The sequence below is a fragment of the Hypoxylon fragiforme genome (assembly GCF_022984875.1).
Source record: "Hypoxylon fragiforme strain CBS 206.31 chromosome Unknown GGS25scaffold_7, whole genome shotgun sequence".
Taxonomy (NCBI): domain Eukaryota; kingdom Fungi; phylum Ascomycota; class Sordariomycetes; order Xylariales; family Hypoxylaceae; genus Hypoxylon; species Hypoxylon fragiforme.
In genome coordinates, this window is record NW_026054762.1 from 1,821,817 (window position 1) to 1,834,801 (window position 12,985).

General features: G+C 48.2%; 4 protein-coding genes across 4 annotated transcripts; 2 read left to right on the top strand and 2 right to left on the bottom strand.

The window, feature by feature from the left end:
• Positions 1-79: 79 nt before the first annotated feature.
• On the bottom strand, positions 80-2,104 carry GGS25DRAFT_499643 (cyclophilin-like domain-containing protein). The gene is made up of 2 exons (XM_049261796.1): positions 1,269-2,104; positions 80-1,184 (listed from the first exon to the last, which is right to left on the bottom strand). The coding sequence occupies exons 1-2, from the start codon at positions 1,624-1,626 to the stop codon at positions 418-420; spliced, it is 1,125 nt and encodes a 374-aa protein (XP_049114778.1). The 5' UTR covers positions 1,627-2,104; the 3' UTR covers positions 80-417.
• A 1,534-nt stretch (positions 2,105-3,638) lies between these two features.
• Positions 3,639-5,510, top strand: GGS25DRAFT_374338 (uncharacterized protein). The gene has a single exon (XM_049258213.1). It carries the CDS (start codon positions 3,777-3,779, stop codon positions 5,316-5,318), a length of 1,542 nt encoding a protein of 513 aa, XP_049114779.1. The 5' UTR covers positions 3,639-3,776; the 3' UTR covers positions 5,319-5,510.
• Positions 5,511-8,323, top strand: GGS25DRAFT_533248 (general substrate transporter; the record flags this gene model as incomplete). Its single annotated transcript, XM_049265658.1, has 9 exons — positions 5,511-6,196; positions 6,267-6,388; positions 6,468-6,686; positions 6,745-6,812; positions 6,848-7,241; positions 7,328-7,602; positions 7,680-7,737; positions 7,826-7,876; positions 7,969-8,323. Exons 1-9 carry the CDS (start codon positions 6,176-6,178, stop codon positions 8,321-8,323), a joined length of 1,563 nt encoding a protein of 520 aa, XP_049114780.1. The 5' UTR covers positions 5,511-6,175.
• Positions 8,324-9,163: 840 nt separating this feature from the next.
• GGS25DRAFT_374383 (sulfate permease) lies at positions 9,164-11,981 on the bottom strand. Its single transcript, XM_049258214.1, has 4 exons — positions 11,583-11,981; positions 11,377-11,522; positions 9,867-11,312; positions 9,164-9,810 (listed from the first exon to the last, which is right to left on the bottom strand). The coding sequence occupies exons 1-4, from the start codon at positions 11,866-11,868 to the stop codon at positions 9,244-9,246; spliced, it is 2,445 nt and encodes an 814-aa protein (XP_049114781.1). The 5' UTR covers positions 11,869-11,981; the 3' UTR covers positions 9,164-9,243.
• Positions 11,982-12,985: the final 1,004 nt, after the last annotated feature.

Consider the following 12,985-nt stretch of genomic DNA (forward strand, 5'->3'; position numbering starts at 1 on the left):
CCTATGTAATGCTATGTGTTGCTGTATACTATGCCTACCTAGGTACCCGGTACTTGCACAGGAAACGTAGAAAGAGGTTAACGTAGAGGAGGAATCAGGGGAATTTAGAGTAAGCGAATAGATGGATGGATGGATGAATGGGAGGGAATAGGATATCTTTTGGCAGTCATTTTATCCATCATCTCCTTTTCCTCTCTTGCAAAATCTCGTTCATTTCACATGATACATGACACCCCTGAAGGGGATATACCTATTAGAGATAGGTTGGCTTATTAAATTGTTTTATTTTTCTTTTTTTGGTAGTTGATAGCTATGCTATGCCGGCTATTCCTTCCGATCTTCCTCGCCTCTGAAACCCCTTTTTGAATGGTGAGCACCCTTTCATAATGGCGTCTATACACTATACTTAGGATAGAATTACGCGAAGAACTTCTTATAAGCGGCCTTCTCCTTGGCCAGACGAGCTGCAGCCTGCTTCTTGACAGTGTCGAGCTCCTTGGTGATGGCCGCGTCGCCGGGAACCAGCCTCTTGGCCTGTTCGAGGTACTCGATGGCAGTGTCCTCGTCCTTGAGCCTGATGAGCGCGAAGCCGCGGCGGTATAGGGCCTTGGCGCGCTCGGTGTCTGTGATGCCCGTGACGGCCAAGGCGGCAGTCGCGGAGCGCTCTGCCTCCTCCCATGCCTCGAGCTTGATGTTGAGGAGGGCGGAGTTGGAGTTAAGGGTGAATCGCAAGGCGTCGAGCTTCTTGCGGAGTTCTGTCTCGTCGTCCTTCACTTCCGGCTCCTCGTTAAGGTAGCGCAGACCTTTTTGGTATTTTTCCAGGCCACCCAGGATATCACCGGCCTTGAAGGCCTTGTTGCCGTAGTCCTTGCAGTCGGAGGCGACCTGTAGGACCCGTGCTGCCGAAAGAGGTTGTTCCGTGTTATCGTCCTCGGGGAAATCCTCGTACTGGTCACCGTAGGCGTCAGGGGCTCTAACCTCTGAGGCCTCGGCTGCAGAAGAGTCAGGTAGCTCGCCGCAGTCAGCGATGACAGCGGCTTGGTTCGGCTTGTCGCTCGTCGTGCGCAAGTTCTCAATCTGTCGGATGATAGACTTCCCAGTCTTGACCTCGCCAAAGACGACGTGCTTTCCGTCTAGATGGGGTGTGGGGACAGTGGTGACGAAGAATTGGGAGCCATTGGTTCCTATAGGATAGCAAATACTATTAGTTGGGTGTTCTACATATACAACATGTATGCAGTAGAGGGAAGCTTAAAAGCAATGCTTACCGGGACCAGCGTTGGCCATGCTAAGCAGGAACGGGCGTTCGTGCTTGAGTTCGAAGTTCTCGTCCTCGAACTTGGTGCCGTAGATACTTTCGCCACCAGTGCCATCTCCTGCAGTGAAATCACCACCCTGGATCATGAACTGCTTGATGACTCGGTGGAAGGCGCTGCCCTTGTAGTGGAGAGGCTTGCCAGTCTTCCCTACGCCCTTCTCGCCAGTGCATAGCGCGCGGAAGTTCTCGGCTGTCTTGGGTACAATGTCATTGTACAGCTCGAAAGTGACGCGGCCAGCAGGTTTGGAGCCGATGGTAATGTCAAAGAAGACGTAGCTTCGCTTCTTGGGCTGCTCTGAGTCCGCCATTTTATTTGTGATTAGTGATTTGTGAAGGCTGTGGCTTGTGTTACGAGAATATGAAAATTTTGGTCGGAAAATGGTTTATGAGAAGTGTGGTAGAGGGAGGAAAGACAATGGCACGACGTTGGGTCGACAGAGGTTTAAGGCAATTGATGGATGTGGGGGAAAATATTAAAAAAAAGCTAGACAAGGGTATCTGGTTTGCTAAGTGGAAAAGAAGCAATTCAGGAAAGAAGCGTGAGCAGGCAGGAGACAATGGGTGAGAATAGTTTGCGGCCACAGGAGCATTTAGGAATTTGCTACCAACTGTCTGGGTTGCAAGGAAGGAACTGGAATGGTTTGGTGAAGCTTTTCTTAGAAGCTTCTAGGTGAACCCCAATCGCGGGGCTATGTGGGGTTCCCATACAGATGAGAGGCAAGGATCGTCCAATCAAGTCATAGTTGATCTCTCCGTAGGGCTGTTGGAAATTAAAAAGGAAACAACGACTTGAGAATTTTGAAAAGCTACTAGGTAGGTACATGATATATATAATTGATGTGACAGTAATTGTGAGAAGACTGATAGATCTAGGTACTAAGTATATAGGTAGAGGCTGATAACCTATTTTGAGACTTCCAAGGTTGATATAACGAATAGCTTCACCAAACCTAGGTGCATAACCTACTAGGTGTCAACCAGGAACCTAGCTTAGGTAGCTATAAAAGAACGATAAACATAGGATGTAATTCCTGGTAGTGTTGAGATGAAGCTGTTGAACCTACAAAACTCTAAAAATCAAAATCATTGGTAGTTATCAGTAATAGTTATACGATGAAGTATGCAGCTAATGTGACCTTTTATGGAAGTAAGTCACTTCGCAAGGACTGGCTTTATGTCTTTACAGCAAATGGCAGTTCTAACAACCGTTATTACTAGGTAACTCCTCAGGTGATCTTAGGTACTTGAGTTAAAAAGTTTCTGACGGTATGTATGCTGAATTTTTCATCTCCAAGTATGTCTCCAAATCTACGAGGTCATTCGTCTTGGCTAACCTAGATATATCCAATGTCTTATTCTACCCGGTAAACCCTATGACTTAAGTGATCCGGTGGGCATTTTAAAAATATATATAATATATGAGTAGTTGGAGATTCTACTTGGTAAGTTGATTTTTCACACGTGGGCTATTGGCAGGTGTCGGAAGTAGATCCGGGCCCAGCTACGGTAGTTGTTTGGGGGTAGAAACAAAAGGTCTGGGCACGGTTTGAAATGATCTTAAGCCACTAGTTACATACAAGACAAAATCTCTGTATTTGTGTAGCATTTTGTACTGTTCCGCGTGACAAAAAAATTGCACATGTGTTAGGAAAGAATGAGGCTACAACGAATAATTTGACACATGTGGCTTCCTCATTGGGGTTCAGTGGCGGAACGGCCTATCACTTTCCCCATTCGATTCGGTTATTGCCAAGCCAACTCTGTTATGCAGGGTTCCAGGGGTTACAGCCTTAGAAGTACCAATTTTAGAAACGATCAACTGTACATCCATTCCTCATATATTTCATACGTAAGGTACAGGTAACCACTAACAAATAAGCTTCATCGTGGTTACATGTAAGTGACACAGAGAAGATCTGGAACTAGGAGGAGCCCGGCAGCGCAGGCGAACCCGTACCTAAACCGGAACTTTCCTCCATCATTGCCATAGCCCCCACCGTCGCAATGCAATCCTTCCAGCTTCCAAGGTTCTTTTTTCCTTAGACTTACCGATCCCATCCCTACAGTCTGGCTACAGATACCTACTACCTATTACAGTTGTATTTCGTTATCCCATATCAAAATCACACACTCACATAGCCTAAGCGTAATAAAGCTGGATTACTTTTTTACTTCTTATTAACCTGTCCTTTATGATATGGATCGTAAATCCAATTAACGCTGTTTTATTTTCCTTATTCAACAATCCACAATATTTCCTTTCTCTTCTTGTCCACCTTCATTTTAAAGTCTACGATCATTTATTGCCAGAGTTGCGTCTGTGCTCCATTGACTCCGGTTGTACCCCCTAGTCAACCACTCTACTGCTTTCTTTCATCTATGACCTCACTTCATTCCATCCCACGATAAAATCGCTGCAGCCAGGTGCTATGCGCATCGGCTACATATTATCTTCTCAATGTACAATATTCGTCGTATCAGTATTGCGGTCCTCGCCGTCCTTATCGTTGTCTTCATAACTACCACCTTGCCTCGGGTTCTCAACCCTGTCCCACCCGACAAAGAAACCCGCGACGCTGACCAGCAATGGATTAATACCTCTCCGCACTGGCTTGATCGTCAAACTTGCCGCTGGCTTAGTCTTTGCGGCTTATTTCACCTAAAAAAGGATCCTCCGGAGAAGCCGAAGGACGACGGCCGCAGGCACGAGTTGAGACATGTCATAGGAGAGGCATCAGAAATCGCGTGGAGAGGAGGAAATGACGGTGACAAGAAGCAGTTGAGGAACATTCCGGAATACGTGCTGAACTATGCTCCGCTGGTTCATCTCTACTCGCAAGAGTTCTTCTGGCCCTCTGATATTGCCGAACACATCAAACATGTGGTACCCGATCTCGACGAAGACGCATGGCCGTCTAACGGGTCCCAGACCTTAACCCTGTCAAACCTAAATGAGCTGAGCTCTGAACTTGGGTTCCAACATCTCAACAGTAAAGATAACGTCGAATCTCGGCCGAAGTGGCTTCACAGCAAGGACAGCAGGCCGATCGCTTTTAGTGACGAGGATGATAAAGATGATGGGAAGGATGAGGTTTCGGAACCTGATCGATGGCCTACCGACGATACTACATGGTTTGATGTAGATAGGGATCACCCTCTACATAGAATTTCGGACCCGCGGAAACTTCCTGGTGGCATCCCACAGAGACTGACACGGCGCTCGCGTATCCTCCGTTCTCGTGACCAACAGAGGCTTATATCCCAAGCAGCGCAAGACTCACAGAATGAAGGGAACAAACCGGATGAGTCTGGGTACTCTCGCGCTCCAGTTACACTCGTTTTAGTAGATAAGGGATCTGGCATCGTTGATGCATTTTGGTTTTTCTTTTACGCGTACAACCTAGGGCAAACGGTCTTAGGCACTCGTTACGGAAATCATGTCGGCGATTGGGAACATTGCATGATTCGCTTTGAAGCCGGCATTCCCCGTGGGGTCTTCTTCAGCGAGCACGAGGGCGGGCAGGCGTATGCTTGGGATGCCGTAGAAAAACGTGGTAACAAGTCTGAGATACAAAGGCCAGTTATTTACAGTGCTGTGGGATCACATGCCATGTACGCCACGCCCGGAAATCATGCGTACGTGCTTCCGTTCGGGATGCTAAAGGACGTTACGGATCGGGGCCCACTTTGGGATCCGTCCAAGAATTTGAGAGGCTATTGGTATGATTATACTACTACCAAGGACGATGAAGGCTTAGAGCCTGTGGAGGAGAATGCCGATGCGCCCACGAGTTGGTTTCATTACAACGGAACCTGGGGCGACAAATTATTCGGCTTAGATGACGTGCGGCAATGGCGTTTATTCGGACAATATCACTACGTGACTGGCCCGCAAGGGCCCAAATTCAAGAACCTCGGCAGGGAAAGAGTTTGTCAAACTTGGAGGTGTCGGATTATACACAGCATAGCAGAGGGCAAGAAGGGGAGCTGGCATTCATAAGTATACCATAGACAGCACTACAGGCGTTACCGGGATTATATACCCCAGCTGCAGTTGGGCTGGCTAACTAGACCTTGAATTTCACGACTATATTTTGGATCCATCTGTTTTGATTTGCTCGCATCACATCGCTTCGGCTCTGATTATTGACTAGTGCACGAAGCGAAACGAAGCGACTTACAAGTTACAACTCGTTACAACTCGGTAACTAATCGTTTATGATTATAATACGAAGATCTCGACTTAAACATACATAGCAAAACAATGAAAATAGAAAAACGGGACCTGCAGACAACCTGGAAAGTATCATTCATCTCCGCAATGCTGCAATGCTGCTGCAATGCTGCACTGCTGCTACTATGCTGCTACTATGTAGGTACTAGCCTACGATACTACTAGCCTATGTACGATGCCACGATGCCACCATTCTGTGGTACATACCCCAGATTTTCCCCGATCCTCCCAGCACACGAGGTCTAGAAGTGTACTAGCCTCTGATTGGAGCGCATCTGGGAAACGGATTCGACGGGGCTCGCAACCAGAATAATTTCCTCCACTCAGCAATGCTGCTTCCCTGCGACCCCGTACCCGCGGGACTGGACCCCTGGAGCTGTCATCGACCATTTCGAGTATTCACCTCCGCGCTGAAAGGATATCTCCAAAATATGGGGTTGTTTCGTGCGGAGAATACGGTGGGAGGCTGGGGTATATATGAACGTGGTTCGGCATCTTGTGCTGGCTCACCGAATAACGTGTGATCGGTTTGTCCCTTCTTCTCTTTTATCTTATCCTTGGCCCGTAGGAAAAGTAAATACCATAGTTTTACAATAGGGCATAACACGCCATCGTCCGTCACGATGAAGCCTCATACTTACCAGGTATGTGTATTTTAGCTATTCTCGATATCTCAAGGGAAAATATGGCTGACTGAAATTCTCAAATTTCTAGTTCCTCGTTGGCGTTTTCGCCTCGATGGGATCGGTGCTTTATGGATATGATCTTGGTGTTATTGCTGGCGTTGTCGGGAGCACTTCGTATGCCGAATTGTTCAAACCGACTGAGGCCCAAACGTTCGTCTAATCTCCCTCCCAAACCACCTCAACCTCACCTTCCCCTTTCCAGAGTTGCGCGCTGACAATTATGTTACAGCGGAGCCGTCGTATCGCTATTCACCGGTGGTGCTTTTTTCGGCGCTATGTTCGCTGGTCCTGCGGGTGATTACATCGGTCGTAGATTGACCATCATGCTAGGCGCCGTCATATTCTTGTTGGGTGGAGCCCTCCAGACCGGCGCGCAGACAATTGATTACCTGTACGCCGGCAGGGCGATTGCCGGGTTGGGTGTTGGTTTCTTGACTATGATAATTCGGTAAGTTATGATCAGACAATAAGAAATGAATGAGCCCGTTGCTAATTATCTGATATAGTGAGAATCCCCTCTACTCTGCCTCTGTCTCAAAAGCCACGAGAAGGTCGTGCTTGATAAAAAGTGGAAGTAATATAGACACTAACAGACTTATCCTATGATAGCGGTATACCAGAGTGAAATAGCACACCCGTCTATTCGTGGGCGAGTCACTGCTCTACAGCAATTCATGCTGGGAATCGGTGCCTTCGTCGCCGGCTGGGTCTCATGGGGGTGCTTCATCAACCTAACCAACGAGGGTCAATGGCGTATTCCCTTGGGTATTCAGATTCTGCCGGCCCTTGCCCTAGCTGCTCTGATCCTCCTGTTCCCCGAGAGTCCCCGGTGGCTTGTCGACCACGACCGAGCCGACGAAGGTCTCGCGACCCTCGCGAGGCTTCACTCCAACGGAGACATCAACGACACGTGGGTTCAGGCTGAGTTCGCCTCCATTAAGGATACCGTTAGCTTCGAACGCGAGCATGAGGCAAAGAGCTACACGGAACTCTTCACTAACCCGTATGTTACCTACAGCCATCATTGCATTTCCCTGAACCTAGCTATGTGCATGAATTGTAGATATTTACCTGTTTTTACTTGGACAGTTCCGCTTTCCGCCGCCTATTCCTAGCCATGGCCATCCAAGCCGCAACTCAGATGACCGGCGTATCGGCGGTCCAGTACTTCTCCGTCACCATCTTCGCGCAGATCGGCATCTCAGCCAACGAGGCGCTCAAGTACCAGGCCATCAACAACATCCTGGCGCTGATCGCGCAGGTCCTCTGCATGTTTCTCATCGACAAGTTTGGCCGTCGCCCAACCATCATCGCGGGTAACTTGGTCAACTGCGTTATGTTTGTTATCGTGACGATTCTTATTGGTGAGTCAAGGGGATGATATGTTCCAAGGTGGTTATTATATTGGAGGAAAAGTGTATCATGCTAACGTATTGTCAAGCTATGTTCCCTCCGGCCTCTAACTCGGGGGGTACTGCTGGATGGGGCTTCATTATTGTGTAAGTGAAGCTATGCATGCCTATGTTCCTGGCAGCTGCGCATTGCCGTGGCCACGTAAAATGAATCACGACTAATGATATGCAACAGCACCTGGCTCTATAACATTTCCTTCTCCTTCGCCTGTGGTCCGTTATCTTGGTAAGCCATCCCCCCTTTCCTTCGTACCCCTTTTCCACCCCCTTCTCTTACCTAATCCACCAACTAACCCAAACCCCTCCCCCCCCTTACAGGATCATCCCCGCCGAAATCTTCGACACCCACACGCGCAGCAAGGGCGTCTCCCTCGCCACCATGACCAGCTTCGCCTTCAACACCATGATCGCCCAGGTCACCGGCATCGGCGTCTCCACCCTCGGCTACCGCTTCTTCATCGTCTTCGCCGTCTGCAACTTCACCAACGCCCTCTTCTTCTACCTCGTCCTCCCCGAGACCAAGCGCGTGCCCCTCGAGCAGATGAGCTCCGTTGTCTTTGCGCCGGACGCACCTTGGATTGTTGTGGGAAGCAGGTACAAGAACTTTAGAGCGGCGGCGGCCGAGGCCGCGAGGGATGTGGAGAAGAAGAAGGAGGTGGTTTCGGCTGTGTGATTTTTTTTGATGTGTGTGTGTGTGTGTGTGTGTGTGACATGTTGAGCTGAGAGGGTATGGGGTTGGTATGTGCGTTTATCATGTGTTTGCCTACTAGGTAGTCTTATCGAGGTTGAATAGGTAGGCATATACCTGGACTTGGGTGTAAATTATATATGGGACATTAAGGTTCAAAATAGGGTAGGTAGGTACCTATCTATTTACAAATAATGCATCCTTGCAAAAAAAAAAAAAAAAACATTATACTTGTAACTACCCCTTTCGAGACACAACTGAACCTAAAGTCATCTACCTATTAAGGGGGCATCCATCCCAATGTGCTAAAACTGAGGTAGGTAATCATTGACGAGTAGGTAGGTATCCATCCCACAATTTCACCACTCCATATCTATACACTACCTAGTAGTAAGGTGTCTTAGTATACCTAGGTACCTAACCGACTCAGTAGCAGGTGCCATTTTTTTTTTTTTTTTCACAATTCAAACTTCACAATAAACATCATCAAATAATAGTAATAAAAATTGGTATTTTGGTATTTTAGCCTGAGGCAAGCAAGCTCCTACTATGTATGTATCATATAACATCATATCATAATAGGTATCATCCGAGCTTTTTTTGAGCTTTTTCCACACACAAACACACACACATTATACACATTGGTAGGTGGGTGGGTATTCCCTATCGCTACCCCTTCATCTAGTATCGATCCGTCGTACTGATCCCTTCGTACCGATTCCTCCTTCGTACCCTGGATACTCATGATATAAGTAGACAGGTACTTAAACAACCAACCACAACAACAACAAAAATTCTAAAAGGGGTATGTATGTAAGATATATAGGTATAAGTAGGTATTTTTAATATGAAACACGTCCCAGTCCCTAAAAAGACCCGAGACCAGGTAGGTAATAAGGCTTAGCTTAAGCCTTGAGAGCAATAGGCGGTCGCTGCTCGATGTTCTCTAACACGGCATCCAACGCCTCTTGTATGTCTGCGTGGAAGAAAGGCCGATTGAGGCCGTACACGGGGATCTGGCGAACGTTGCTGTCGTCTTCGGTGATGGAGGCAGAGCGGATTGCGTTCTCTTCGTCGCTGGCGCTCGCGTGCTTTTCGACGACGGCCTTCTCGCCCCCGTTGCTGGAGAGCGGCGTGGCGATGTCGGCCAAGTCAGCGATGCTGAAGATGGACTTCCAGCGGCGGCCTGGCTCGGCGTTCTGGTTTTGGGGCTGTCCGAATCCGAAACCTGCGGCGGCGAGGGCGCGTCGGGTCCAGGGGTTTCTAACGTGGGCGAAGTGCCATTCGACGACGTCGGGTGTTGTGTATCTGTCTAGTTGATTTCGGACGTCGATTAGAGCTTGGACGGAAGTCACATCGACGTTGTTGATAGCGGAGCAATCTAGAATGATTGCCCTGAGAGTAGGCAAGTGCTGTGTCTCGTCAACGACTATCTTGCCCTTGCGAGGACCAGGGTTATTCCAAGGACGATCCTAAACAATGATTAGCATATGAGGGTAGCAATGGAGAGCATGAAATAGTAACTTACGCCCAATTTTCCGAGAGACGCCGGATCAGTTCTTCGGGTTTCTTTGAAGATTCCAGCGGTAAGACCATCCAGGAAGCGTGTGGCGTTGGGATAGTTGAATAATTCCGAGAATTGGTAGATGAACACGCCAGGGTAGGGATGAGTGACTGGTAAAGCGGGGTTCGAGTTGTCCTCGTGGTCTATTGGAATAAAAACATTGCGCTCGCTCGAGATACCGGCTTCGCGAAGAGTTGGTGTAGCGCTCTTTTCCTGAGAGAAGGATTGGGTTGCACTTGAATGTCTGCCATACCTCACATCTCCAACAGTGCGAACCTTAGCAACGCCGAGGAAGCGTCCCTTGGCTTGGAATAGTCGGAAGATGAAAACAGCGAAGGATATGCAAACTGTGGTATAGATACCATTCTCAATAGTGTCGAAGATAGTCACTAGAACACCAGCGAAGAAGATAAGGACCTCCAGGGGTGATATCCTCCAAAATTGGTACACCACGCTTGGTGGGGAGACAACATCCAACACGGCGTGAATAATGACGGCGGCGAGCGATGCTTGAGGAATGTACCAAAAGACAGCAGTTAAGGCGTATAAGGCGAGAAGCACGATGACGGCAGTAATAACACCGGCGAACGGTGTGCGGACACCAGCCTTGGCCTTAATGGCGGTACGAGAGAAAGATCCAGTAGCGGGATATGCGCCTAGAAAAGGTCCCAGAAGATTCGTGACACCAATGGCAACCAATTCTTGGGATGGGTCGATAACGTAGTTGTTTACACGTCCGAACGATTTCGAAATAGAGATGTGCTCGATCAGGACGACGATAACTGCGGCGGGAAGTTCCGAGGTGAAGAAGGAAATAATCGTCGAGTTGATTTCGGGAACGGCAGCATGTTGGAAGCCTCGCGGAACTTCACCGAGTACGCTGAATAGAGGGCTAGTGCGGCGGCTTACATTCACACCAGCACTGATAGCAGTATACAACAAGATGACGAAGGCTGTCCTGAGCGTAGAGATAAAGAAAAGAAGCTTCTCTCGGTGAGGGTACTTCTTGGCCAGGTACGAACAAGTTCCCCTGACAATGTATAGCATGAGCAGAGCAGTGAGGCCCATAGCAGCATCGATCGTCGTGTATTTGAGGTTCTTCAAGGTATTGATGATGACGATATATGTCGCATCGCGTGTTGAGAATCTCTTCTTTTTGCTGTTAATGCCCAACATTGTAGGTATCTGGCCGACTGCAATGTTGATACCAGATCCAGTCATGAAGGCGACGATGGAAGGCAGCGGGATGAGATCGACAATCCAGCCGAGTCGCGCCAAGCCCATGAAGCATACGATTCCTCCGATAAGAACAGAGAGGGCGGAAGCCACCACATGGCCCGGGACATCGGGAAGAGCTTTCTCTGCTCTGCTCACAACTCCACCGGTGACCGTTGACATGACCGCGACAGGCTTCACAGGGGGTTAGTATAATTCATAGGTACCCCAGTAATTAAAGGAATAGACAATGACATACCCCGATTGTGATATCTTTCGAGGTCGCAAAGAACCAATAGAGTAAGACACCCATAAAGGAGGTGTAGAGACCATACTGAGGTTCAAGATTTGCCAACAGGGCGTAAGCCATGCCCTGAGGCACGACTACGGCTCCGACGGTGATACCTAGATACGGATGATGTTAGTGATGTCCGTGCGGTTAAGGAGCGGGTTCCGGGAGCTTACCGGCAATGAGATCGCCGATGAGCCATGTCGTATTGTATCTAGTAATCCAATGTAGGAAGGGGAATAAGCGGTAGAAGTAATGACGGGTGCTCCGGACGGTCGGCGTAATACTGGCGAGCCATTGAACGGTGGTCGGGTCCCGTTCTTCGTACAATTCGACGTTAGGGTTAGACTGAGCCGCATGTCGGGAGTCGTTGCGTTCGGCTTCCTTTTGCCCATAAGGGTCGAGGTTCAGGTTAAAGAACCAGGCAAAGCCCTTGCCTAGCTTATTGCCGGCGGAAGACATGACTGCAATTCGGCTTGAAAAGCTGCCTTCAAGTGGTTATCGGGGGACACGCCCCAAGTGGCACACGGGTAGGTAGGCAGATAGTGCTACGATAAGGTCAAGATTCGGGTATCGGATTGTGGCTGGGAGGTGGCCTGGAGAAGAATGGGTATAATGAATAATGAATGATCGGCTTCGTCGGGAAAGGAAGACGGCTGGTGAACGGCAAGTGAACGGCATGGTGGTATTTAATATGAATAGACATGTGCAATGAATAACAATGGATACATGCAAAGTTGAATACAAGCACTTGAGATTGAATGGATTGGATGTACAAGTGCAAGTACTGCTAGTAGTACATGTTGTACTTCGGTATTGAAGACCTATTGTAGAGACCGGGAGCTATTGCAGTCGGGAAAGGGCCGACGAGCTTGTACCCTGTCTAGACCCTGGCTGGACCCCTAGCTTGACCGGGCTACTTGCCCATGTGGAATAGGATACAAAATAGAAATTACGCTACTTTAGTAACTTTACAGTACTTATGCAGTAGTAGGGTACATAGTATGCAGGAGCGTGGTAGTAATTGAGCTCTTTCCTGTCTTTTTTCAGCCAAGGGACCTTGCTCCTCGACGAACGGGAGGTCATACAGATGACGGAATGTGGGTCATCGATGGTGTGCGAGCAACCTTTACAGGGATGATCAAGCCAAGCTGATGTACGAAGCTCGTACATACTACATGGTAATGTATATATCATAGTCATCTCTACTGATTCCTTCCATATCACGTATGTTTTCTCTATTATTTCTCTATAAAAGTTGCTCAACACTATCTAACACTACTTCTTAGTTCCACCTAGCTGATCACGCCCAGCTCATCAGCCTCGAATAACCCCTGGAACAAAAATCGTGAAAACCTTCCAAATGTAGTACACTTCTACCTAAATACCTAGTAGGTACACACATTATATCTCTAGGGCTACTAGCTAGGTAGGTATTTGATGTGAAGGAAGCCCACCCAAGTTATTAAACCCCCAAATCCCGAGCAAAAAAACTTCATGAATCGTTTAAATTCGGCTGGCCAACTTTCCAAGAATCTGGAAATGTCTCTAGGACCATGTTAGCATGATCTACTAGATC